Source organism: Amorphotheca resinae (assembly GCF_003019875.1).
Source record: "Amorphotheca resinae ATCC 22711 unplaced genomic scaffold M430scaffold_1, whole genome shotgun sequence".
Classification (NCBI taxonomy): domain Eukaryota; kingdom Fungi; phylum Ascomycota; class Leotiomycetes; order Helotiales; family Amorphothecaceae; genus Amorphotheca; species Amorphotheca resinae.
In genome coordinates this window covers 1,078,889-1,103,290 of record NW_020194471.1, presented here as the reverse complement: position 1 = coordinate 1,103,290, position 24,402 = coordinate 1,078,889, and the positions used below count along the sequence as shown (strand labels likewise).

The 24,402-nt window shown below is 50.1% G+C and overlaps 10 protein-coding genes across 10 annotated transcripts; 5 read left to right on the top strand and 5 right to left on the bottom strand.

The window, feature by feature from the left end:
* Positions 1 to 1,501: 1,501 nt before the first annotated feature.
* M430DRAFT_23890 (hypothetical protein) lies at positions 1,502 to 2,234 on the top strand (the record flags this gene model as incomplete). Its single annotated transcript, XM_024864978.1, has 2 exons — positions 1,502 to 1,622; positions 1,684 to 2,234. 2 exons carry the CDS (start codon positions 1,502 to 1,504, stop codon positions 2,232 to 2,234), a joined length of 672 nt encoding a protein of 223 aa, XP_024724967.1.
* A 589-nt stretch (positions 2,235 to 2,823) lies between these two features.
* M430DRAFT_32171 (hypothetical protein) lies at positions 2,824 to 3,150 on the top strand. Its single transcript, XM_024866115.1, has one exon. The coding sequence runs from the start codon at positions 2,925 to 2,927 to the stop codon at positions 3,081 to 3,083; it is 159 nt and encodes a 52-aa protein (XP_024724966.1). The 5' UTR covers positions 2,824 to 2,924; the 3' UTR covers positions 3,084 to 3,150.
* A 50-nt stretch (positions 3,151 to 3,200) lies between these two features.
* M430DRAFT_130979 (hypothetical protein) lies at positions 3,201 to 5,013 on the bottom strand. Its single transcript, XM_024862169.1, has 5 exons — positions 4,541 to 5,013; positions 4,346 to 4,478; positions 4,231 to 4,297; positions 3,867 to 4,181; positions 3,201 to 3,818 (listed from the first exon to the last, which is right to left on the bottom strand). The coding sequence occupies exons 1-5, from the start codon at positions 4,651 to 4,653 to the stop codon at positions 3,205 to 3,207; spliced, it is 1,242 nt and encodes a 413-aa protein (XP_024724965.1). The 5' UTR covers positions 4,654 to 5,013; the 3' UTR covers positions 3,201 to 3,204.
* Positions 5,014 to 5,483: 470 nt separating this feature from the next.
* M430DRAFT_23888 (hypothetical protein) lies at positions 5,484 to 6,218 on the bottom strand (the record flags this gene model as incomplete). The annotated part of the gene is made up of 1 exon (XM_024864977.1): positions 5,484 to 6,218. One exon carries the CDS (start codon positions 6,216 to 6,218, stop codon positions 5,484 to 5,486), a length of 735 nt encoding a protein of 244 aa, XP_024724964.1.
* A 131-nt stretch (positions 6,219 to 6,349) lies between these two features.
* On the top strand, positions 6,350 to 7,158 carry M430DRAFT_154191 (hypothetical protein). The gene has a single exon (XM_024863243.1). It carries the CDS (start codon positions 6,482 to 6,484, stop codon positions 6,818 to 6,820), a length of 339 nt encoding a protein of 112 aa, XP_024724963.1. The 5' UTR covers positions 6,350 to 6,481; the 3' UTR covers positions 6,821 to 7,158.
* Positions 7,159 to 8,359: 1,201 nt separating this feature from the next.
* M430DRAFT_93365 (hypothetical protein) lies at positions 8,360 to 9,693 on the bottom strand (the record flags this gene model as incomplete). The annotated part of the gene is made up of 2 exons (XM_024869774.1): positions 8,360 to 9,542; positions 9,596 to 9,693. The coding sequence occupies 2 exons, from the start codon at positions 9,691 to 9,693 to the stop codon at positions 8,360 to 8,362; spliced, it is 1,281 nt and encodes a 426-aa protein (XP_024724962.1).
* Positions 9,694 to 9,950: 257 nt separating this feature from the next.
* On the top strand, positions 9,951 to 12,260 carry M430DRAFT_62685 (hypothetical protein). Its single transcript, XM_024869005.1, has 4 exons — positions 9,951 to 10,305; positions 10,356 to 10,374; positions 10,423 to 10,772; positions 10,830 to 12,260. The coding sequence occupies exons 1-4, from the start codon at positions 10,141 to 10,143 to the stop codon at positions 12,126 to 12,128; spliced, it is 1,833 nt and encodes a 610-aa protein (XP_024724961.1). The 5' UTR covers positions 9,951 to 10,140; the 3' UTR covers positions 12,129 to 12,260.
* A 723-nt stretch (positions 12,261 to 12,983) lies between these two features.
* M430DRAFT_46533 (hypothetical protein) lies at positions 12,984 to 16,890 on the bottom strand (the record flags this gene model as incomplete). The annotated part of the gene is made up of 4 exons (XM_024867855.1): positions 12,984 to 15,380; positions 15,548 to 15,822; positions 15,930 to 16,001; positions 16,080 to 16,890. 4 exons carry the CDS (start codon positions 16,888 to 16,890, stop codon positions 12,984 to 12,986), a joined length of 3,555 nt encoding a protein of 1,184 aa, XP_024724960.1.
* Positions 16,891 to 18,388: 1,498 nt separating this feature from the next.
* M430DRAFT_93992 (hypothetical protein) lies at positions 18,389 to 20,776 on the top strand (the record flags this gene model as incomplete). Its single annotated transcript, XM_024869805.1, has 5 exons — positions 18,389 to 18,428; positions 18,488 to 18,701; positions 18,785 to 19,170; positions 19,217 to 20,066; positions 20,128 to 20,776. 5 exons carry the CDS (start codon positions 18,389 to 18,391, stop codon positions 20,774 to 20,776), a joined length of 2,139 nt encoding a protein of 712 aa, XP_024724959.1.
* A 284-nt stretch (positions 20,777 to 21,060) lies between these two features.
* On the bottom strand, positions 21,061 to 24,365 carry M430DRAFT_46530 (glycosyltransferase family 2 protein; the record flags this gene model as incomplete). Its single annotated transcript, XM_024867854.1, has 4 exons — positions 21,061 to 21,757; positions 21,809 to 23,709; positions 23,779 to 24,005; positions 24,347 to 24,365. 4 exons carry the CDS (start codon positions 24,363 to 24,365, stop codon positions 21,061 to 21,063), a joined length of 2,844 nt encoding a protein of 947 aa, XP_024724958.1.
* Positions 24,366 to 24,402: the final 37 nt, after the last annotated feature.

The following is a 24,402-nucleotide window of genomic DNA, read 5'->3' as shown; positions in this document are numbered from 1 at the left end:
GGGGGGGGGGGAGGGTTCGGAAGTTAGCCTTGTTGGCTTTGACTATGTCGAAGGGCGAAGCAATGCTCCCATGATTTTTCGAACTTTCGATCAAAAGATGATTTATCAGATTTGTTGGTGTTCTATGTTTATGATTCTGATAGACTGAAGTACAAAGAGAGCAGTAATTCGGGCACCATCCTTAAGATATGCCCTTGAGCATGGCGTATTCACCGTGAGGACTGTTCAAATAAAGGAATCCAAATCTACCTGGGGGAAATCAACTTCGACGAAAGAAGCCAATGCAGTTACTACAAGGCCACTGACTTTCAACCAAAATACCCATCTGACTTGTCATGCTTCACTCTTAATATCCTGCAGGGATTGCGTATCTGCCTTAGTTGGCTTGCCAAAGATTCCTCATACAAAGGACGCACGGTATAGTCGGTAGGTAGCTAGCAGTACCACATACCTTACGCCCACTTCTGCTATATATACGCTTCCCCGGTGTATTTACGGAGGAGGGCCAATGTGTTTTGTCTCCGGGTCTTTAAAATGAGATAGACCTATTTTCAGGTACTTTGCGGGACGTGTATTTATGAAGGACTATTCTTACCAACGCCAACCACCAACCGCCAACCACCAACAGCGCCAACAACGCCAACAACGCCAGCAGCGGCAAAAGTCACATTATATTCCTGGTACACACAGTAGCGCATCGCCAGTTGCGCTTGCACTCCCTGCATCGGTGCGGCTAGCCATGCCGCAAAGCCCAATATCGTATTCTGTACCGCCCTGGGCTTCGTGCAAATAATGCGCATGCCACGGAGATACTGGAGATTCGGAGACCTTTTGATCCTTGTCCCCAACCCGTCCCTCAATCGGGCTTTTTTGGGTATTACGGTACGATAATCTTCGCATCTACGGAGTATGCCTTGTGGGGGAGAATGTCGTGCAGGAAGAGCCTAATCATCGTGGTCTTCGACCCGCTGCTCTCCCGTCCTACATACTCTACTTGCCATGTGCATGGGGAAATGCAGCCACCGTCTTTTTCTGTACCTCTTCCTATTAATATCATAGTTACCGAGTACAACTCTCGTCTGCGATCTAGAAGAAGTGAGGTAGATGGAAGGCAGACTCACTTCGAAGAAGCCTAAGCCTAAGTATAGGTATGACTATATCACTACTATAAGATGATCTATCGATCTCTCATGGCATCCCTCAAGTCGAGAGGCTTTTATTCATTCACGTTCTCTCCACATTCAGTTATATATCTCTTCTCTATATGTCAAGTCCTCCGGGAGAGATCTTTATATAAAACCTCCTTCTTCCCTTGCCTCAGTCATATATCCTCTGCACTTTCTCTCTCAAAACAACAGGCTGCTCGATCCTTCCGAATCTGCGATACCCACCAGTTGAGTAAACTCAATTGGACCCGATCCTCTCGACGTCTTCCTACACCTAGGTACCTTACCTTGTACATCAACGATACAGAACATTCGCCATGCCTTCCTTACGTACCATGACCAGGGACTTTGCCGTCCTGCTACTCTCCATCACTCAGTTGTCTTCCGCAAATCCTCTCCCGGGGCACTTAAAGTTCGCCCCCGCAAAGTTCAGCCCTACTCTCCCCTCTACTGGAGGTATATCCAACTCTGCCGCAGACCCCCTACACACCTCATTGCTAACCCAGGCTTTCCCCAGGCCCCACCTCGCTCCCATCCACAAACCTCACTCTGCAATACATTGCTCTCGGTCGTGGCATCCAGAACTACACCTGTGCCAGCCTCTGCAGCGCTCCTGTCGCCCTCGGCGCTGTCGCCACGCTGTACGACGCCACAACCTTAGCCAAGACTAACGAGGCCCTCCTCAATACCATGCCTGGCAAAGCCGTCATGATTCCTCCCTCACGCGATGGTTACGATCTCCCACCTCCCGCCAACAATCTCCGGGTTCTGGGCCACCACTACTTCGCCGCGGATTCAACCCCAACCTTCAATCTGACGGCCGTCAACAAGATCCTCTTTGGCAAGAAGAATGGAGACATTCCCGCCCCTGTCGGGGCGCCCAAGGGTCCCTCGGGCAACGGGGCCGTCGACTGGCTTTCTTTGGTTGAAAAGCCCGACTATAGCGAAAGTGTAGGATTGGGCCAGGTTTACCGTGTTGAGACGGCCGGTGGCAATCCACCAGCAGCATGTTCGTCAACGGGGGTCGTGAGTGTACAGTATGCTGCGGAGTATTGGTTTTACGCTTGAGTTGACCACCATCGTATGAAAAATAGGGAAACAAAAGGAATGGGCGGCTAATTGGGGCGTTGGGAATCACTTCTGTGTACATAATTCTTTACTTGAGTTTTAGGTTTTGTAATGCTGGCGGGACTTGCTAAAGAACAGCGAATCAAAGCAATGGATTCAAAGGTGTCATTTAGAGAAGCAGATTCTCCGGCTTGCAAATGATGTGGTGATACTGAGAACTAGGTATTCTCATCAGGCCCAACGCACAATAGAGAGGAACCGAACAGCAACCCAAGACACGGCCCTTGTAGCTGTCTATGCAATGTCATATGAAGAGAGACATAGACGCCAACTGCCTGGGAAACAGACGTAAACAACGGGATTCGAGACTTCTCGCATGAAACTAGGAAGGACGCAAAAGACGAGCAAAAAGATTTCACTAACTGATGTATGTGACCAGAATACGAATATTTGAAACCTAGGTACCTACTCGAGAAGGATCTAGTACAGGGATACATACGTTCGGTGGACATACTTTGGAAGACAGACAAACCACCCATAATACCTGCAATAGAATCTCCAGTCTCAGCTGAGTCTTGTTCTTAAGGCGGGGCTACGTGGATGGCTCGAGCCGAATGCTCCACTCTAACTTGACCATCTCCTTTACCTGAACATTGCACCCAGGAAGTCTTAATTTCTCGTACGAACAATATGACTGACTGTGGTTACTGGAGACCTAATCCTCCCTTTTCAAAAGGTGTTGGCCGTCCAATGGATCCCCAAAATCCTCATCATCAAGATCTAATTATCACTCAACAAAGCCTGAGGAAACTCGCAGAGAGGGTTTGGACCTGGCAAAGATTTATATAAGCTGTGGCTTCGCTGTTGGTTCACCAAAATTTCTCACTTCAACCGCCGAAAGAGATATAAAAAAAAAATCAAAGTCGCTAATCATCACCGTCGAGCTCTTCTTCCCGAACCCGAAATCAATTTATGCATGCATAGCATCTAGCCCTCCCTGGAGATCCTGCTCCAGACCTGTCGCTCCTTGCCCATACGCTTCCTGGGGTCTTGGATCCTCTGCACCCCAGCTGCCACCGCCTTGAGGGATAGGGACTGCTGGTCCCTGGGATGGGGCTTGCTGGCCTGGCTGGATCCTCACATGCTGTCTGAATCTGTGAACCTCCTCTAGGATCATCTTACGCATTTCACCAACGTCTTCCACAACCTCAAAGTCGAAATTGAAGGTAGTGGGGCAACCTGGCTCGTCCGAGGCATCGTGCCAGATGTGCAGATATGGATGCTCGAGAGCGCTTTCGACGGAGATTCGGGATGAGGGGTCAAATGCTAGCATTTGGTTGAGGAGGTCCAGCGCATCGGGATTGGCAGTGGGGAAAAGCGTGGGGAAAGGTCGCTTGGCCATGAATGGCAAGTTGCGAACGTACTCTTGGGCACGGGGCGAGCCAATGCGAGATAGTGTCTCCTCATTGGGCGTGCCGAGGATATGGAGGATCTGATTGAGTTGATCGACGTAATCTCTGCCCTTGAAGAATGGACGCCCGCCGAGCAGTTCTGCAAGGATGCAGCCTACAGACCATACATCGACTGTAGGAAGTTAGAAAATATTCCGTAGACTAGGTAGACAAATCTTACTAGCTTTCGTGTAACTCTGGAAACTCAACATGATCTCCGGTGCACGGTACCATCTCGTTGCTACGTATTCGGTCATGTATCCAGCGTTCTCCTCGGGGTCAACGGAAAAGCCTCTGGCCAATCCAAAATCACAAATCTTCAACTCGCAGTCTGCGTTGACCAACAAGTTACCCGGCTTTAAATCTCGGTGAAGAACATTGGCAGAGTGTATGTATTTCAGTCCGCACAGGATCTGATAGATGAAGGATTGGAAATGTGCGTCGGTGAGGGGTTGTCCAGATCGAATGATAGCAGCGAGATCGCATTCCATGAGTTCTATCTCGACGTTAGAGTTTGAGTAAAGCGAGAGGGGTTATGATCGTACCCTCGTAAAGGTAGGTCTCGTTGAAGTTATCAGGTCGAGGGATATCCATATCATAGAGACATGTAATCTGCTTCCATCAGAACAAACCCACAGCCAGTTATGAGCAATGACATACGTTCCGGTGCCCTCTGAAATGCTGAAGCAGCTTTATCTCTCGCAGCGCACGCTTCGCCAGGATCTTCTTGCTAAAGACATTGGTGACCTTCTTGATCGCAACGCCCTCTTGGGTCTGCGTGTTGGTTGCAGCACTGTAATCAACTTGTTAGCGGATATCACCAACGATGATTGGGAGGAGGGTTCTCAAGCCTACCAGACGATACCGTAAGCACCCTGACCAAGCTCCTTTGTCACCGTGTATCTCTCGTCAACGATAAAGTCTTGGTTGAAGACCTTGAACACCTTTCTTCCCTGGAGATCTGACATGATGCCGGAGAACGAGGGGGACGAGGCTGCGACGGGACGACGTTGGTTTTCTCAATTCTAGATTCTGCGATCACAGCGGAGCAGAGAAGAGCAGAAGAGAATGAAGCAAGTCTCAGCTAACTGTGACTGCGCTCAGTGTTGGGATCTGCGGTATTATAACTGCTGTAGCCGCGCGACAGAGGCAGGGAGAGGGGTTGGCTTCGGCACAGCCGCACAGGGGAGATGGGGACGCCGCAAACAGCGAAGCCCGGAAGACAAAGGAATCGCGAAGTCTTGATATTTCAGGCCGGTGTCAACGAGTGTAGGGCTGCGATCGCTTTGCTGGCCTTTACAAAGGGGTCGTCCGCGAGGATGTAAGCCTTAATGCAAAAGGATCGCACTGCGCAGCATCTCTCTTGTCTCCTCAGATGGTGGGGTCGGAGTAAATACGCGAGGCCAATGGGAGAGCTACGGAGGATTATCTATCACTTACTGTACTGTTGCTGCATTCGCCGACGTGCATTTGACGGGTCTCGTTCACTCCTCAAGAACTCAAGAATAGAGAGCTTCAGAACAGAAAACTACTCATAGATTGGAGAGCACTACTTTACACTTTGCATTTGAGTGGACTTATGAAGGCCTACATACATATCGAACTAACCGAGACTCCACGCTCCCGCTCCCGCTCCCGCACCCAAGACGTTATACCTTACATACTGTACAGAGGCATGACAGGCCTAAAGAACGTATAGGATATTTCCTTGCAAATCCCAATACTGCCCGTGGTCCCCATATTGTCACATACCGAGGCCACCCTGCCTGGTTCGTTTGTATCTCCTTCCATCCCTTCTTCACATTTTCTCACGCCCGAAGGCAAGCTCCCTGTCCCTTCTCATCCCATCCAGGACGCCTACCAGGCCGCCACTCCTCAACCTCTCCAAGACGATCATCATCCCCTCCTTACTTTTGCCCAATTGGTTCTCCGTCTTCCGACTGGCAATGGCCTCGATGCTCCTTTGGATTCCACTGGTGCTCCAGCTTGACAAGAATCCTTTCTTCGGCTCATCGTCAACCTCGGCCACCGCGGCTTCACCCTTCCTCGTTCCTCTAGCCCTCAACCTCTCGCCCAACCTGCTCCTGAACATAACCGTCGTCGTCACCCCAGTCGTGCCGGCGCCGACCCTGAAGTCATCGCCCTCATCGACCGGGATCTGCCGTCGATACTCCTGCTTCTCAACCACGCTTAAGATTCCAGTCCAGTCCAGGTTCTTGCTCTCAGTCTTCATCCATCCTTCCTTGATATCAATTGTGCTCGTTTCCAAGATGTAGCTCTCGGATCGACCACTCCGCACATTGCCGAGCACGCTCTTCGGCAGCAGCTTCAAGACGGCGGGTGGCAGACGTGAGGATTTGCGATGGATCCGGAGCGTGTGCAATCGGCCAGAGACGGGATCGACAGAGCGGGAGATCACGTCCGTGGAGAGAACATGCGTAGAATATGGGTTAGGGTAGCGGAGGAAGTAGGCGAGTGTTACGGCTGGGAAGGTGTAGTCGTAAGTGAAGGACGACTCGTAGAACTTGACCATTATGGATATGATAGGAGATGCATCTGCCGGTGCTGTACGTCGACGCGGACTAGAGGCCGGATGGCATTCGCAGACTGAGGAGAAGGTAGGTAGATATAGGCTGGCTAGTATATAGAGAGAAGAATGAGGAGGAGGAGAAGGAGTGTTGAGGTGGAGGTGGCGGACGAGGTGGAGCGGGACGGTTCGCTGCTGGTCGGAGCAGAAAGAGACGACTCGCGTGTGCAGGTCTGGCCGGGTTAGGCTGAACCCCAGATTTCGGCCCAATGAGGATTAGCCGTGACGAAGGCATTCCCGCACGAGACGTCAACTGCGCGACTTTCTTATTTTTTCTTTGTATTTTTGATTTTTCATCTTGCGTATATACATATATATACTTTATTTCCTTTTGGAAGAAAAGAAGATATAATCCTTTTCTAAAAGGAAGAAAATCCCCCGGCTGCCAATCGTCCCTACATTCTCTCCCGTCCAGATCGCCTGGACCGCAAGCAAATAACAGAGTCCGCAAAGTGCTGGCCCAAGAACACATTCCTCATGATTCGTTCCCAGCAGATACCATTCGTCGATTTGTCAAGTGGCTCGATTCTCCAAGTACGTTACTGTAGATCGAATATGACACAAGCAGTCTTCGGCTTCGATGCTCGGTAAATGCGCTTTCCCCCCCTCTCTCGTCACACCATCCCTCACGGCGCTTTGCATATGGCCAGCCCAGTGCCTATGCGCCACAGTAGCTCAGATCTTGCAAGGCTCGGGTTTCAAAGCGTGTGCTCTCATAGATGCATTCGCTATATTCATGAATGAAAATCGAGCCGAACGAAATCGTGAATGAGATTAATGGATATGCGTTTTCAGGAAATCGAGAAACGAGAGAGCCATCGTCTTAAGCTCAAGAAGTTTCAGCAGTAAGTAGGGCTCACAGCTGATAGAAGAAGGGGTTATAGCAAGGAAAGAGTTGGGAGGGGAAATGAAACCGGAACCCCAGAGCTGTGGCCAGGGAGGGTGGGGAAGCGAGTGGTAAGGCTGTGGAGGGAGCACGGAGACTGATGAGGAATCAAGAGGAGCTTGCGAAGCAGAAGGCAATTGAGGGGAAGAGGGCTGTAGCTCAAACCCAAAATCCAGCTACCCAGCTACTTAACGAATATAGCCATGACCTAGTAGTACATTTGGTGCTGTGCTTCGAATGTCCATTCACAAGCATGGATCCACTGACCCACATCCCCAGATTGCTAGCATATTCACGGTATAGGGACTAGGAATATCAGAGGCCAATATCAATCCGTATTATACAAGACGGATGAATTTTCTAAAATACCAAGCGTCAATGAAGATGATCAAATTCCACAAAGTCCACCTGGGCCGCAATGTCTGAGCGCGAGATATCACACTCCTATGCTGTATTCTACGTCTCCACTGCCAGCCACCTTCACCCCACGAAGACATAGCAGGCATCATCCTGACTCTCCTACGTAGCCGAGTATGCAAACTTGCAAGAGAGCGGCACTGGCCTGACCTTATAGCCGCTTTCTAATGGATGGAATGAAATCATAGCTTGTCGAGTATTGCAACAGTCATCCGAGTATGCCGAACACTGGAACACTGGAGCTCTGGACCTTGGGCCATGTCAAGAGCGGAATGCGGATATGATAAGGGGGTTGTCACGTGGTTAGACAAAAGGGTACACTGTGATGGAGGATGCCGAAGTGCGATTGCAAATTAGGTGGATGAAAGAGAGATTGGAGGGCTAAATCAACGCCTCTGAGACAGTCGGTATGCGGTAATTTTGTCGAAGGAGAATAGGATTGTGGCAGCTTTTGCAAAGTGTCTTTCAAAAATTATAATCTTGGTATAGCTCCGAAAATGCCTATCCTTCTTGTCGATACCGTTGCCTGAAGTGCATCAATGCCGCTCCTCATCGAACCTATTCAACCTGATTGTCTTGAGGCTTATACCATAGTATAGAACATGTACATTCAGGCTTGATCGACGCGTGTTGACGCCTCGACTCGGGGTCAAACCAAAGTGCAGATCTGAATTGTGCGTGGCCGAGCGCAGAAATAGAGCCATCGGTAGTCTGGGAAGGGCGTGGCCCCCACCGAAGGAACCCATTTCCCGGTTGTAATCCAGAAATCAAAGAGGATACCGGCCTATTTCGATTTGCTGGCAGCTTCCTCGTCCGCCAGCAGTCCAGCGATTTCTTGATCTCCAAGCCAAGTCTTGACACTCTCAATGATCTTTTCCAGCTCAGGTCCACCCTCCATCACATCATCAAGATTGTGCACGCTCAGACCGCTTCGGTGATCTGTGACTCTCTGTTGGCCCCAATTGTATGTCCGGACCTTGTCTCCTCTTCCCATCTTGGCAACTCCAATAACGTTTCTCCTCATTGCCACGATCTCTTCTTCTCTTGCCTCTCTTCTGGCTTGTGCCAACTTTGACCTCAGTAACTGCCATGCCTTTTCTCTGTTCTTATGCTGGGACCTCGAATCCTGCATGCTGACAACAGTGTTCGTTGGAAGATGAGTCAATCGAATCGCGGAATCCGTAGTATTAACATGTTGTCCCCCTGCACCCCTCGCTCTCATGACATCTGTCCGCACTTCTGTGGGATTGACGTAGTAATCACTTGTTGGATCGTTCACATCTACCTCCCCTAGTTCTAACCCCTCACTACCGTTTGCGGGCAAGCTGGGAAGTACCAGCACACTTACAGCACTCGTATGTGTTCGACCTTTGCTTTCCGTCGCTGGGACTCGTTGGACTCTGTGAACACCGGCCTCACTTCGCAGCTCCCCATATGCCCCTCGGCCTTCAATCTCGAGAATTGCTTCTTGTAGAGGGGCGGTACTATCAGAGGAATCTCCGTCCGCGGTTTCGTATTTCAAAAAAGAGGTGCGGAAGTTCTTTCGCGAGCAATACGCTCTGTACATCCGGAGCAGATCCCCCGCGAAGAGAGCTGCCTCTCCTCCTCCAGCGCCGGGTCGAATTTCAACCAGGCATGGGAAATCTTCAAAAGGATGCTTCGGAGTAAGTGACGTAGTCAGTTTTCGAGTGAGTGCTTCCAATTCAGAACGAGTACTCGCTAGATCTTCAACAGCTAGCTCACGGAGCTCCTCATCGGTCGACGGATCTTTGAGGAGTGCTTCCAGCTCGGATAGTGAGTTTTGTGCATCCTCCCATTCTTTCAGGGCCGTTGCAACTCCTTTCAACTCCCCAATTCGTTTCGAGACCTTCGCATCAAAATTCTCGGATGTTTCCTTGCTCAATTTATCGTGTTCGGATGCCATATTACGGGCTCGCGCGAGCAATGCAGGTGAAAAGGAGCCATGGCTTGCTGTGTTTGCGTGAGTGGTTGTTCCAGAGGAGATAGAGGGGGTCAACACTGACTGGTGCTGGTGCTAGAGAATCGTAGAAGTCGTCGTCTACCAGGCTTAAGGTATGTATCTAAACATCGTCGACAGATCCAAGGAGCTCTAAACATACTCGATCGGTGCTGCGTTGATTCCTCCTATTCTGAAGCTCTTCTGTTTTTTCTGGAGCTCTGGGTTCTGCCACCGCCTTTGGTCCGTTGATAATTTTACACCGGCCTTTTTGCTATTAAGCTACCACGTTGTCCAAAAACGGAAGTCAGGAAAGGGGGGATGGTCGTATCTATATCAATGATTCTAAAGTGTGACACATCTGGTTGACTACCTACCGAAATCGCTCTGGCACCCCAACTTTCTACCTAGTTTTCCCCTCTTGGGACTACTCTCTACCTAGGTTATCAATTTATATATATTTGCTTGCTTCCCTCTCATTGATGTTATTTTTCTGTTGTCTTTGAAATCTCAATTGAATTCTAGCCCAGTGGCAAAAGTCTCACAGCTACTCGCGAATCCAAGTTACTCGTATTCGAAGAGGCATCCGCACCTCACCACTCACCATCATGCCGTCAAACCTCAACTCCGTGTTCCCCGCAACGGATCCTGAGTTCATATCTTTTCCAAGCAGGAGAAGTGTGGTTCACAGTACGGAGGGAATGATCGCATGCACTCAGCCTCTGGCCGCAAGATGTGGTCTCAAAATCCTCGATGCTGGTGGAAATGCTGCTGTGAGCCCCATCACCCCACTTTCCAAATATTTTACTGATAACAAAACCAGGATGCAGCAGTTGCTGTTGGTAAGTCTCATAGTTAAGCATTGACTGGCTCTCCTAATCATTTGCTAGCTGCCGGCCTGAATCTGACAGAGCCAACATCAACTGGGATTGGTGGTGATATGTTCTGCCTCTTTTACAATGCTAAGACCAAGAAGATCCAGGCTCTGAACGGCTCGGGCCGTGCAGGCATGAAGTGCACTCTTGAAAATATTCGAAAGGATTTGGGTTTGAAGGATGGAGAGAAAGGAGACATTCCTTTGCATAGCGTCCATGCAGTCACAGTGCCTGGTGCAGCAGCGGGATGGGCTGATACCGTTGAAAGATTTGGGAGTGGAAAGTTATCCTTGGAACAAATCCTAGCTCCAGTTATTGAATTGGCAGAGAGAGGCTTCCCAGTTTCTGAGCTTTCGTCCACAATGGTAGGCTCCCTTCCCTGTCCCCAAAAATCATGTTATTCGTATTTAATCATGTGACAGTGGAGAAATGGCGAGAAACTGCTCCAAAAGGCATCCCCGAATTTTGCAGAGCTCCTCAAGCAGAATCCAGACGGCACGTATCGTGGACCTCGACCTGGTGAGCTCCTCAAGAACCCGAACCTGGCCAACACTTTCCGAACACTCGCCAAAGAAGGAAAGAAAGGTTTTTACACCGGCCGGATCGCAGAAGCAATTGTCAAGGTGACCAAGGATCGCGGTGGATTTCTCGAACTCGAAGATCTGCAAAAGCATCTGGAATTAGGCAGCGAGCCAGTAGCCCCCATTTCGAGAATCTTCAAAGGACAGGGCTACGGCCAGGATCAGGCAAAGTACGTCGACGGGATCTCTGGACAGGGCAGTAATGAAGATAACACTGGCGTGGAGGTCTGGGAGCACCCGCCAAACGGCCAAGGGATCGTAGCCCTCATGGCCCTCGGAATACTCGAAGAGCTTGAAAAGAGTGGCAAGATCCCCACCTTCACGAAAGACCAGCACAACTCCGCGGAATATCTCCACGCCGTCATAGAATCCCTTCGGATTGCCTTCGCCGATGCAAGCTGGTGGGTCGCAGACCCTAACGTCTCCAAGGTTCCTGCCGCAGAGCTCGTCTCGGAGAAGTATCTCGCGGAGAGAGCCAAACTGTTCGACCCCACGAAGGCCAGCGACAAGATTTACGACCATGGCAGTCCTGCCCATAACCATAGCGACACGGTGTATTTTGCCGTTACCGACAAGGAAGGCAACGGCATCTCCTTCATCAACTCCAACTTCCATGGTTTCGGCTCGGGCATCATCCCCGAGGGCTGTGGATTCGTGCTGCAGAACCGCGGAGGGAATTTCCAACTTGAGCCCGGCCATCCCAATGCGATTGCTCCCGGCAAGAGACCCTACCATACCATCATTCCTGCAATGGTTACCAATGTCCACGATGGAAGCCTGCATTCCGTGTATGGTGTAATGGGCGGCTTCATGCAACCGCAGGGCCATGTCCAGGTCTTACTGAACATGTTGGCCTTCAAGTACAACCCTCAGGCAGCTCTCGACGCCCCCCGATTCTGTATTGGAGCCGAGGGCATCCCGGGCGATGGCAATGGGAGGAAGGTCTTTTTGGAGGAGGGCATCAGTGAGGATGTGTGCGAGCAGTTGAGGAAGATGGGACACCAAGCAGAGATCGTCACAGGGTATGCGAGAGGCGTGTTCGGCAGGGGCCAGGTCATTAGGTCACACGTAGAGGATGGAACGGCCGTTTACTCAGCTGGTAGTGACCCGAGAGGAGACGGAGCTGCGTTCCCCGGATAGATAGTATGGGCATAGCGAGGTTTTGGTCAATGTGCCAGTTCTCGACGCTATGTGTTCTGGTTTGGTGACCTGAAATATACCCTTCATTTCTGCAACTTGCTCTAAGTTAAATCAAAATGAACCTTTCAACACAAGACCTCCCACCTACAAGATACCACTGAACATTTTGGCTTTAGTGCCCCTTATCCTCAGCCATACTTCCCCAGCCAACAGCCTGATCCTCAACCTCTACAGCGAACTCTATACCTAGAGATACTCTCGTTTTACGTGCACGGACGATTTGCTGTAGATGACTGTACGATAATTATAGGAATCGAATCTGTCGTATTATTCTGTTCGTACAGGGTCTAAGTTCGCCAAGATCATAACCGTGCTCAGCAGTGAGATTTTTTGTAGTGAAGGAAATCATTTATCTAATGAATTTGGTCTGATGTAGCTTCATTAATGCTTGCGTCTAATGTACAATAATTGTAAGCCGTCATAGTGCAAGCTGGTACCACGGGCCCCGTTCCCAGAGGAAGACCCAAAACTCCATCGCTTATGAAATTTGTTTGGTGATACAATTGGCAGAGATTCTTCCGATGAAATGCGCAAATGCAGCCAGCCAGTTGTTGTGATCGTGCCACAGCACGCATGCCGAACCCTAGGATACAGAGAAAGAAATGTGTAGAGGTCAAAGAGTTTGGGTATATCCATGCTCTCGAAACGCCTTCCCATGAACAAGTGCCGCAAATAAACGAGTGTTTGGTTGTCATACGTACTCAACTCAGCCATGAGGGTTGCTCGGCCAGTCAAGCTCGGTAAGTCAACGGGTGATGGGATATGGTGTGTTGTAGCTGTGGAAGGTGTAGCCACTTAATTTTCACCGTCGTGTAGAAAAGTGCATTTGGCACCTTTCGCACATTTTCCTTGGCCCCAAAATTTGCACGGCTTCTTCTTTCCCTTGTATTCACCATTCTCATCAAACAGCCCATCGTTACCAAACCCGCCGTTCCACTGCTGCGAATCGAATCCCCGCTGGTTGCCATCCGAACTATGATTGTCTTGGGTCTGCTTTGGTCGTGCCTGCAACTGCTCGTTCTCCCACTCCCCTTGACCCGGGCCATTGCTAGATGGCCAGCCAGTGAAATTGTATTGTTGATAGGCAGAGCCGTTGTTGTTTCCATTGTTAGCAAAACCTGCAAGGTAGGCCTGAACCTGCTGGGCTACGTCGTTTGGAAGCTCGGGGATCGAAGCTATGTTGGGCTGCGGCGCCTGCATTGGGAACGATTGCATTTGTTGTGTTGACATCTGTTGGTGAATTTGCGTAGGAAGCATGGGCTGCGGTTGAAACTGAGCAGCCTGCACCTGAGCCATCTGATCACCAGAAGCCTTCCGCTGGTTGGCGGCCTTATCCCTGTTGTAGCCTTCCCACCATTCCGCCCGCTGTGTCTCACTTGTCATCCAATCTGGTGGTTCGGTGGCTGGATACGGCTTGCCCTTCAGAGACTCCACGATGCGCACAAGGTTTTCCAAGGCTTTGGGATCCATTGTAGTTGTAGGTTTCTGAGACAAATTCTGTTGGTGCGACAGTTGAGATGTTGCAGGATCACCACCAAGCTGTTGTAGAATCGAAGAAATATTTGCCGAAGGGGGTCCTGCGGATGTAGCAATACCGCGAGCCCGATTTTCGCGTATCTCTTTGAATCTCTGTTCCTCGTTTCGGCGCAGGAAGATCTGGATCGCGTAATCTGGACCGTATTGCTGGATTTCTTTGAGGCGCTGTACTATCCACGGTTCAGTGGGCCCTCTAAGTTCACGCTCTTGCTGCAGAGCTGTGGAGTCTTGCGGTGGTTCTTTCGCCGAGGGTGGAATGTCATTGGGATCAGTATAGATAACCATAAGTTCCAAAGCTTCGCGTCGCTCTTGTGTTTGCTGCTCGGGCGTCGTGAAAGTTTTATCCCCGCCCCTCGTAACATAAGTTGGTCCGAATAACGTTGCTTTGTCCAACTCGCTGAAATCAATCAGGACAAGATCAGGGTACGGGCGTTCCTCGATATCGCCAGGTAAGCTCTCATCATCTTCGAGGCCTGCATCCATCTTCTCCGAAACACGCTTCTTGTGCATCATACCCTCCGAGCGATCATCATGAGCATCCCTAAGCATGTCGTCTTGGCGACCTTCATCCTCAGCCTGCTCATGCTTGAATAATCTTATCTCCTCCAGCTCTGGCCCTTCCTTGAACTTAACCCTTAAGTGCCGTCTGCTCTCCTTCCGCTCACGGCGCTGCTTCTCCTCTGGTGTCTCCGGTGGTCGAGGTGGTGCTTCTGGAGCTTTAGGTGGTTCTGGTGGCTTTGCGATACTTGCCAAAATTGCCCCTAATTTCGATTCGCCTGGAGGGGATGGCTCGCGCTTCTTGGGAGCAGGTTTTGGAGCAGGCTTCGACGTGATGCCAAGCAAGTTGTTCGCCAGAAGGTTGGTTGGTCGTTTCGGTGGCACCGACTTGGATGTGGAAGCGGGCGTACCAGAAACATCTGATGCGAACTTCTTGTTGGGCTTGCTAGCGTTGGAGTCTCCTTCATGTGGTCTCTTTGTGGATGTGACATTGGATGCAGTTTTTACGGTTTCAGAGCTTCGAGCTTTGGCCTGATCTATCTTGTCCAGAACCTTCTTATCCTCTTCTGCTCGCACGGCTTCCTTTTTAGCCTTCGCCGCTCTATCCTTGGCGTCAGTTGTATTGGCAAGAATTGAGGCGATATCCTTTTTGATCTGCTCATCGCCCTTCTTATTCCAGCGCTTCTGAATACTGTCAAATCGAAGCTTCTTCAACAAAGCTTCAGTCATTGTTTGAAACTTGGCAAGCAAGCTAAAGATAGCCTTTGGCAATTTACCAAGAAAATCTTCAGTTTTGATGCACTCGATCAAAGTTGTCGTCAGTCCGTGAACTAGCTTTTCATGACCTCCCAAGTTCTCTACGATTGCACCATAGCCTAATGTATTTGCCGCATTAATGGTCTCATACAGCGAGTCGAGAAGGACTCTCCGAGCTTGCTTCAGTTTATCAACTTCGGCTGGACGCTGCGCAGCTTCTTCCGTCTTGGTAGAATTTGCTTTAAGTTGAAGTCGGAGCGCACCCACAAAAGCACCATACTCCTCGATAGCACCTTTGACAACATCTGCACTGGGATTCGAGTTGGGATCCTTCCATACAATGCCTATTGCGTCCCAGCCAGCCGCGGCAGCGACATCGGACGGGCGCGTTGGTGCACGAACCTATTGGTCATTATTAGTCTTTGCCATCAATACTAATTATCACATTCTCCAGAAGGTCTTGTTAAGAATCACCGTTGACTGTATATCAACGCGCAGATCGACACTGTACATAACGTCTTTGCCCAAGTCACCAGCAATGGAACACGTGCAAGTATGTTGAAGCTTACCTCGCTGATATCCTTGACAGGCATCTCTTCATCATCTTCGTATTCGGACTCTTCTGAACTAGACTCCTCTTCGGAAGAGCTCGATTCAGTTGGCGTGGATGGAGATTTTGATGATGTACCCAAACTTTCACCATTGCCATGTAGACTCGTCGATCTATCAATTGCTTGTCTAGGACCCTGACTGGTTCCCTTGTACTTGCTCACAGACAGTTTCTTTTCTTTGGGGGCTCGGATCTTTTTGGTGGCGGAGGATACGCGCGCGGGTGTTGATATCCCTAGGCGAGAAGCAAAGTCAATAACAAAAGCTCATAAAAACTGAACACAGGTCGCCAAATTGGAAACCAGGTTCATAAATTTACCGAGACATGACCAAAGGACTTACGTGATATGTCAAAACCAGGGATAAGATCTTGTCCACTCCTCGCTGTGCGCGGATGGTATTTAGGGACTGTGCCTGCCAAATATCAAAGGTCAGTATGTTGCATGAATCTAAATAAGAATAGATGAAACGCCCGAGGAGATAGATACTAACTTTTCAAGCCAGGCGGTACGTATACGGGGGTATCGGACCATACGATATACGGCGCATGTTCAAAGCGTGGTGGCCCAGTTAATAGCTCCGGGTTGGTTATCCTGGGCTGCTTTCGATCCGGTTCTACCTTGGTCTGTTCTACCTTGGTCTGTTGAGCAGGGGGATTATTCGAGGGTGCCGAGGGCGTTGAGGGTGTCGAGGATGCATCGCCTTCACGAGGTCTCTTCACGCTTTGCTTGGACATATAATCCATGGAACCATTCGGCAAAGTAGGGTACCGAATGGGGTTATCTTGCTGCATGTTACCATTCTGAGCGTCATGGAAGAACACCGTGGATTGCTCTGGAGGCCGCTGGCTATAGCTATTCGTCGGCTGCTGAAAAGGTACATTCGACACACCACCATGTATTGGTTGGTTGGAGGGCATATTGTATTGGAGGGAGTGGGGGGATATAGTTGCGCTCTCTGGCGGGAACGAGAAGGAGCTTTCGGGCCCGTGATAGAGAGCGGCGCCTGGCATGGAAGAAGGATCGACATTGTATGAGGCAGGCCCAAAAACATCAGACGGTGTCGCATGTTGATACTGCGAAGTATACGGCGGGTTTGAGAAAGGTACCGCATACGCTGGTTGTTGGTACTGGTTGAACGAAGGTTGGCTTGTCGTGTACCGCTGATAGGGGTCTTGTACTGGGTGAGATTGCGGGAAGGAGAATTGATCTCCAGCGGAAACAGGCCACGCCGCGTTGTTCATGAGATCATCGTAATTGACATCCTCCTGTTGAAGGAAGCCGTGGTGGGCATTGCCCTCCATGATTGCGAGTGAGGGAAGTGTATATCACGTGATATATCCTGGTCAGGGGTGGATGGAGGGCAGTGGAGGGGGTTTGGTGGAGTGGAGCGGGAATCCGCGCGGAGTGCGTAGATTGAAAAGACGGCTGAGATTATCGCGGAAGACTCGCAGCGCGGGGCCGTAAGGGTGGTAAGGGCGGGAGCGTAGTGGGCGGGAAGGTGAGATAAGGAAGGCTATGCGTGATGAATGATTGGGCCACTAAACGAACACTCTCGAATCAGCAAGGCAGCAAGGCAACAAAGGCAGACGGCGCAGAGAACTAGCGGTACGGTGGCCGTGATGGGCGGTACGGTGGCCGGAGAGTAAAAGATAGCTCAAAAGGGCGCCGTAAGCAGGAATGGACCGCCGCTCTTCCCGGGTGTTTCCGTCTCGGGCAAAGAAGAAAAAGCGCGACAAAGAAGTTGAGTTGCCTGCGAACTCGAGAGTGTGCAGCGCACTCAACGGGCTCCCACGAGCAGTGACAGATGCCGGACACTCAGAGAGTCCCCGGAGGAATGGCCTGACGGCTGCAATACGGGCAACAAGTCTAGACCCCCTTACTCTCCCGGCTCATGGGCTTCTTGGGATTCTTCTTGTGGGGCGAAACACTTTTGGGCGAGTTGCGCGTTTGCGGCCTTCCTGCTGTCTCTCTTCTTCGCCGCCAATTACTCCCGTCCTCAGGGCCAACGAGCAAGATGTTAAGGTCAAGGTGTTACCGTACCCTTATGCTTCTTGTTTCTTGGAGTCTAAAAGGTAAGCTCTCCCACAGAGCGAGCGCAAGCAGCCCTTTCAACCCTTTTCAACCCGGTCACTTTTTGGTTCAGTTCATTTGTACGATGATCATTTGTTTCTGTTAACAGTCGCAGCCATGGCGGCCAGAGAAGAAGAATAAGACGACGATGAAGACGAAGAAGAACTTGGGAGGCTGCGACAACTGACAGACGATGGGTTGGAGATGTAGAACTTGGGGGGTTGGAGATGGAGGCGATGAAGGAAGGGAGAGAGAGAGTGAGGTGTTGTTGATGGAAGATCGGCTGCGGACTTCGTTTCAATTTGACGCTTCGCTTCGCTTGCTTCTTCGGGACAGATCTCTAGACTATTTATAGTTAGGCAGATATCGATTCGCAGAGGTTTCCTTTCCACTTTGGGCGTGGCGCGGGTCAGCCGTGACTTGTCCCGAGTAGGTTAGTACATCTTAGGTACCTTGGTACACAAGTTGACGCCTTGACGCCTTACTATCTACGGTCCCTCGCTCAGGCATCAAGAACCCATGCGTAGGAGAAGGTCCAAAGCTACTGGGTTACTGTGTACTTTCTCTAGTATTATTCTTGCGCATTGTCCCGACGAACTGCTCTACGACCTCTCTCACGAATCCTCTGTTATCTAAGTTTGGAGGAGGAGCTGCCAGACTTTTACATTACATGATACAAACCCGCTCCGGAATCTTGGCTGGCAGCCTTCCAGAACACCAGCACTTACCATGGCATCAAGCCACAATTCCCTCCGGGACCGTCAAATCAGTAAGAGCTTGCTGCGCATTCTGGGCTTTTCTTTCGCGCTGACGTTTGTATCTTTGCAGGGTCCATTGAGCGCATGCTGAATTTGAACCACGAACCTGAACAATCCGCCGACAGCCAGGAACAGAGCTCCATTGCTATTCCTTCTACCCCGATTCTCAACGAGGATGGGGACCCAATATGGAAAGTCTTGGTCTTCGATGACCTCGGACGAGATGTCATAAGCAGTGTGTTACGGGTCAACGACTTGCGGACATGGGGGGTCACGATGCATATGTATGTTCCGCGCGCTGAGCTGCGATATTGAAGACCAAGCTCCAGCTCCTTCTATTCTTCAAACAAACAGCTGATCAAGTCAGGCATATAGCTTCGGCCAGGCACCCTATTCCAGACGTTCCTGTACTGTACCTTGTTGAACCAACATCTTCAAATTTGAAAGCTATTACCTCAGATCTCTCGCGCGGCCTCTACTCCCCAGCATACATTAATTTCCTCTCCTCGATACCCCGGCCTTTACTTGAAGATTTTGCGAAACAGACGGCAGAAGCTGGTACGTCAGAGAGCATAGCGCAATTCTATGACCAATATTTGAATTTCATCGTCGCGGAGCCGGACCTATTCAGCTTGGGGATGCAGAAAGAGAACACATACTGGGCGTTAAATAGCGCGCGGACGAACGATGAAGAATTGGACCATGTGGTAGACCGCATCGTCAGCGGGCTATTTAGTGTTATGGTTACTATGGGTATGGATCCTCTGCAGCTTCAAATGAGCTTCGCTAACTCTTCCAGGTGTCATGCCCATTATACGATGTCCGAAGGGGGCGGCAGCGGAGATGATAGCTGCAAAGTTGGATCGAAAACTTCGAGACCACATCCTTAATTCCAAAGACAACCTCTTTTCCGCTCCGAGCAATCGACCATCAACAGCGAGTGGAACACCCTCGTCCCGACCAGTACTCATCATTCTGGACCGGAATGTAGATCTGATACCCATGCTTTCACATTCGTGGACCTATCAATCGCTGGTTCATGACGTTCTAAAGATGAAGCTTAACCGTATCACAGTAGAAACACCTATCGACGAGGAAAACCCCGCCAAGGGTACGACTAAGAAGTCCTACGACCTGAGTGCAAGCGACTTCTTCTGGACCAAGAATGCTGGAGTCCCGTTTCCTCAAGTAGCGGAGGACATCGACGCTGAATTAATGCGATATAAGGACGATGCCAATGAGCTCACCAAAAAGACGGGGGCTTCTTCGATAGAAGATCTCCAAAATGACACAAGTGCATCTGCGCAGCATTTGAAAGCGGCAATTACTTTGTTGCCCGAATTGCGGGAAAGGAAGGCTATCCTTGATATGCATATGAATATCTTGGCGGGTTTATTAACCGGCATCAAAAACCGACAACTCGACAATTTCTTCCAATTAGAGGAGAATATCATGAAGCAGACCAAGGCACAAATGCTCGAGATTCTGACCGATGAGGCGAAGGGTAAGGAGCCGATGGATAAACTCCGATTGTTCATAATCTGGTTCTTGAGCACCGAGCAGGATGTTTCAAGGACCGATATGGAGAAGTTCGAAGAGGCGTTGAAGGCTGCAGGTGCGGACACCACGTCTCTCGCATATGTCAAGCAGTAAGCACTCTCATCTTTTACAGTCCTTTCCACTTTCAGGTTCAAGCTAACGCTCTCCCAGAGTCCGGGCTACAACACGGATGACAATGATGACTTCGGCGCCATCCTCAACTCCCTCGCAAGCTTCCACCTCCACCGAGCTCTTCCGCGGCTTCAGCAGCATCTCCTCACGACTCACCTCCTCCCTCAAAGAATCCGGCGTCGGCGCCAATTTTGAAAACCTCATCTCGGGCGTCAAAAACTTCCTACCCGCCAACCGTGATCTCACCGTCACCAAAATCACCGAATCGATCATGGACCCCGCAGGCGCTTCCAGCAGCGCCATCGCCAAGACGGAAAACTACCTGTATTTTGATCCGCGGAGCGCGAACGCCAGAGGCACGATGCCTCCGCCGAGCGCGGCGCGGAAACGCGAGCAGATGCCCGGCGGGCTGGGAGGTGGCCTGGGCGCTCATGGACCAGGAACGGGAGCCACGTTTGGCCAGAGGAGGCAAGGGTTTAGTGAGGCGATTGTCTTCACAGTTGGCGGTGGTAGCATGGATGAGTATGGCAATTTGCAGGAGTGGGCTAAGAGGACGGGCGCGGGTGGGAGCGGGTCAGAAAAGGGCGCGGCCAAGAGGAGAGTAGTGTACGGAAGCACTGAACTGATTAACGCCGAGGAATTCCTCAAGTTGGAGTTAGACAAGCTGGGAGCTGAAGCGGCTTCGTAGCCTGGTTTTAAGAAAAAGAAGAAAAAAAGGTTTTAATCATGTCAAAAGGGTATATTCCATCTTTCCGGACCTAGATACGTACATCGTAGCCTGAAGAAAAAGCGCATTGATGGATCCAATTCGTCTCATTCCACTTCTCGTTTCGCCATCATTAGATAACAAAGGAAATTACATAAACATGAACAGGAGAAAAAAAAAAAACCATCACAGGCAAAAATGCAGCGCTCGATATGATCAACACAATGATGAATCGCTGGTATGATGAGCACGCTAATATCTCCTCCCTAAACTCCTCGGAACATGCGAACAATCAGGAACCACGTTGCACCAAGGAACTTGAAAAATGAGAGGCCTGCAACAGACCACAACACCACAGCCATGTAGATGGTGCTCTTATTATCATTCGTGCTTGCAGAAAGACGTTCCAACCCTGCCGTACTTAAGACGACTGCTGCGAGGCCGAAGTTGCAAACAAGCCAGAAGAGCACGACGCGGGACCGGAAGCCCTTGTAGTAATCTTCTTGCTTTTCGCTGGCAGAAAACTCCCGCTTCTCGGGTGGAGCTTTCGTAACGATTTTGCGCATTTCGGCTTCATATTGGGCGTTCAAGTCTCCGTCATCCGTAGGAATATTGACATCGACCTTGCCACCAGGCTTCAGCGTCGCGGAAGGCAACTTTTCAGCTTTATCGTCGCCCTTAGTTCCCCATGTGATATCGTGGGTGTTGCAAAAGGCGTAGACATTGAGAATGTTAATGTAGGTCGGGGTGAGTAGTAGGTATTGCAAGAAGGACGTGAACATGTGCCAGGGATCGAAGAACAAGAATGACATCACGAACCAAAGCACGTAAGTCGAGGCCAGAGAGATGATCAAGGTGTAGAAGATCTTGTTCTTGATAATGTCCTGCCAGTGGAATTCCTTGAGGGCGACTTCGGCTTGGATTGATTTGACCGTGATGAAAATCGACGCAAACATCAAGTAGCTATAAAAGCAGTTAGTCAACGGCTTTGGAAATTAGGAGTGCAGAACCTACACCATGATGACGATCCAGAAATATACCATGGACATGTAGGCCCTATTCGATCCTTGCGGTCGATTACCCAGCGCCAAGACGAAACATGTAAGAAGTGTGAAGAGATAAAGCCATTCGAAGACAACTCCAAGAATCTTTCCAGTCAAGCCGAGCAAGGTAGGGTCTCCAAGGGACGTAGTCAGGATATGGAAAACCAGGAAGAAATTGCCAATTGCGAACCACGCAAAGATCATATTGATGGCCTGGTAGGTGAATTCAATGAAGAACATCAACTTCCGCAGGAAGCTATGATCGCTCCGGAATATCTGATAGAAGTGTGCCAGAGCATAGATAGCAGCAAAGAAACTACCATTCAACCATCTACGTCGTTGCAAGATCAGCTCGGACATTGTATCTGGCACATCAGTCTCTCCTGTAGCAGATTTGACATATTGTAGAATCCAATGGCAGTTTCGTTTCGAGACAAGCTCAAAACAGAGAATACGATCTTCAGCAAGATACATATTCGCCGTAAAAATACCAGCATTAGAGCCGTGCATCTTCTCCCCTGCAAAATATTTCTCGAGAGGCCCATTCCCAGTTTTATCGTTTTGCAAGGCAACATAGCGATACGCCGAAAAGGCACCGGGTAAGACTGTGATGAAGCCAAAAGCCGATTCAAGTGGTTTGTCCAGAATGTTGCTCATCTTGTACTCGAAATTCTGGGTTGCAACGAGCGGGTTGACCAAGTTCTTTCCTCCAGGTCCTAACATGGCTTTGATCTCCCCACAAGCTCCAGCACACATTGGCTCCAGATCAAAGGCCTTCCAAAGATGATAGATCGAATCTTTGCCTGGTTTTGTACCTGCATCAATAAGGACGCAGATATTTGGGTCCAGAACACGTCCAAAGGCCTGGAAGAACCATCGATGGGAATTGATCTTCTTCTGATTCTTTTCCTTGAGACAGAAGAGCATCTGAACAGGTTGCTGCTTTGGGCGGAGTTCGACAAGATCCTTCTTGACCGAAATCCCCACTTGTGTGGTGTACTCATAGATATGAGCCGTCACATCTTTGCCATTGACTTGCTGTTTTGCAATTCCGTCTTGGTACACACCCATACCTGCTAGAACAGCCCTTGTTCTTGGGTTGATCTTGGCACGTCCATCACTCACTACGCATACAACGATTTTCTTCCATGCGTCCTTTCCCCACGTCTTGCTGTCCTTGCGCGAGCACATATATTCGATATTCTTAAAGACACCGCTCATGGTTCGCGCAAAGAGGATATCATCCTCATTGTACATAGTCACCACAATGAACAACTCTGTATGTCGAGGCTTTGCAAATAGCTTTTGTCGGAGAGTAAATCGTTCTTCAAAAAACTCGCTAGGATCACACGTGGCCGCTGAATATCTCATATGCGTGAACTCATCTCGCTCCGGTGGTTGTGCATGCGGTACCATATTCAAGAGCTTAGGAGGAATCGGACAGTCGAGGACAAGGTTGCCATTGAAGAGCTGCACCTCCTTGACAGTCTTGTACCTCTTCAAGGCAGGGACGGGGGTATGAGACTGCACGGGGGATATTCCAGGCCCATCGTAGTCTTGGTACTCGGGTCCACTATGTGGATCTGGGCCGTACGGTTCCTGCGGTTGGAGAATAGGGCGGTGGTCATCATCAGGCTCATAGTAGCCGGGCTCGTTATTGGGTGGGAAATCCGTAAGGGGGTGCTCTTCATGAACTGAAGGTTGGTAGGGAGGTTGATAGTATGCGTCGTGGTGAGCTTGGGGGTTTAGGGCGTAGTCCTGGTTGTAGTCCTGGTTGTAGTCTTGGTTGTAGCCATGGGGATGTTCCACGGGGTAATTTCGCTCATACTCTTCATTATGACCATATGAATTGTTGATATTCTCGACGGAGTACTGCCGCATTGAGGTTAGCAAGGTAGTTCCACCGAGTCTTCTGTGCGACTTCAGATTGAAAAGACTCACCGAGGGTTGTGGTTGTAAACGGTCACTCGGCGTATGGCGCCCAGGTCCCATAGGTATTTCGAGATTGTGTAGGCCGGGTCCAGGAGATCCAGCGGGCGGCCGGCCGTATGCTCCTGTGTCTTCGAGTTGGTAGCCTTGCTGCAGAGGGTGGTGAACCGGCGAAGGTGTCCGACGCAGGTGATTGTCCATGTTGTAATAATCGTCTTGAGGGCCTTGGCCAGGGTGATCTATGGAGCAGAAAGATGTCAGGAGCTTGTCGTCAAGAGCGGACGAGTCGCATCGCAAACTTGCAGCAAAAGCGACAAAGCTCCTGTACTATGCAGGAAGGCTGTGCTTGATATCCTCTTGCATATGGCGCGCATGAAAGTCGCGGTGAAGAAGGAGGAATGATTAAGTGAAGAATTGCAGCTATACAGTGAGGGAGAGTTGGCTGTCAAGACAAGGGCTGCGCAAGAGCGACGACATTCATCAAACGCAAAAAGAGTAGATAAATAGCAACCGATAAGCAACGGTTGCGCGCAGACAACAGAGGACGATCAGTAGACGACTGCGGAACGGGGAGGCATACCTAAACGATTATACGCCATTGTGAGAGCACCTCGTCCCAGTCGGTCAGCGAGAAGC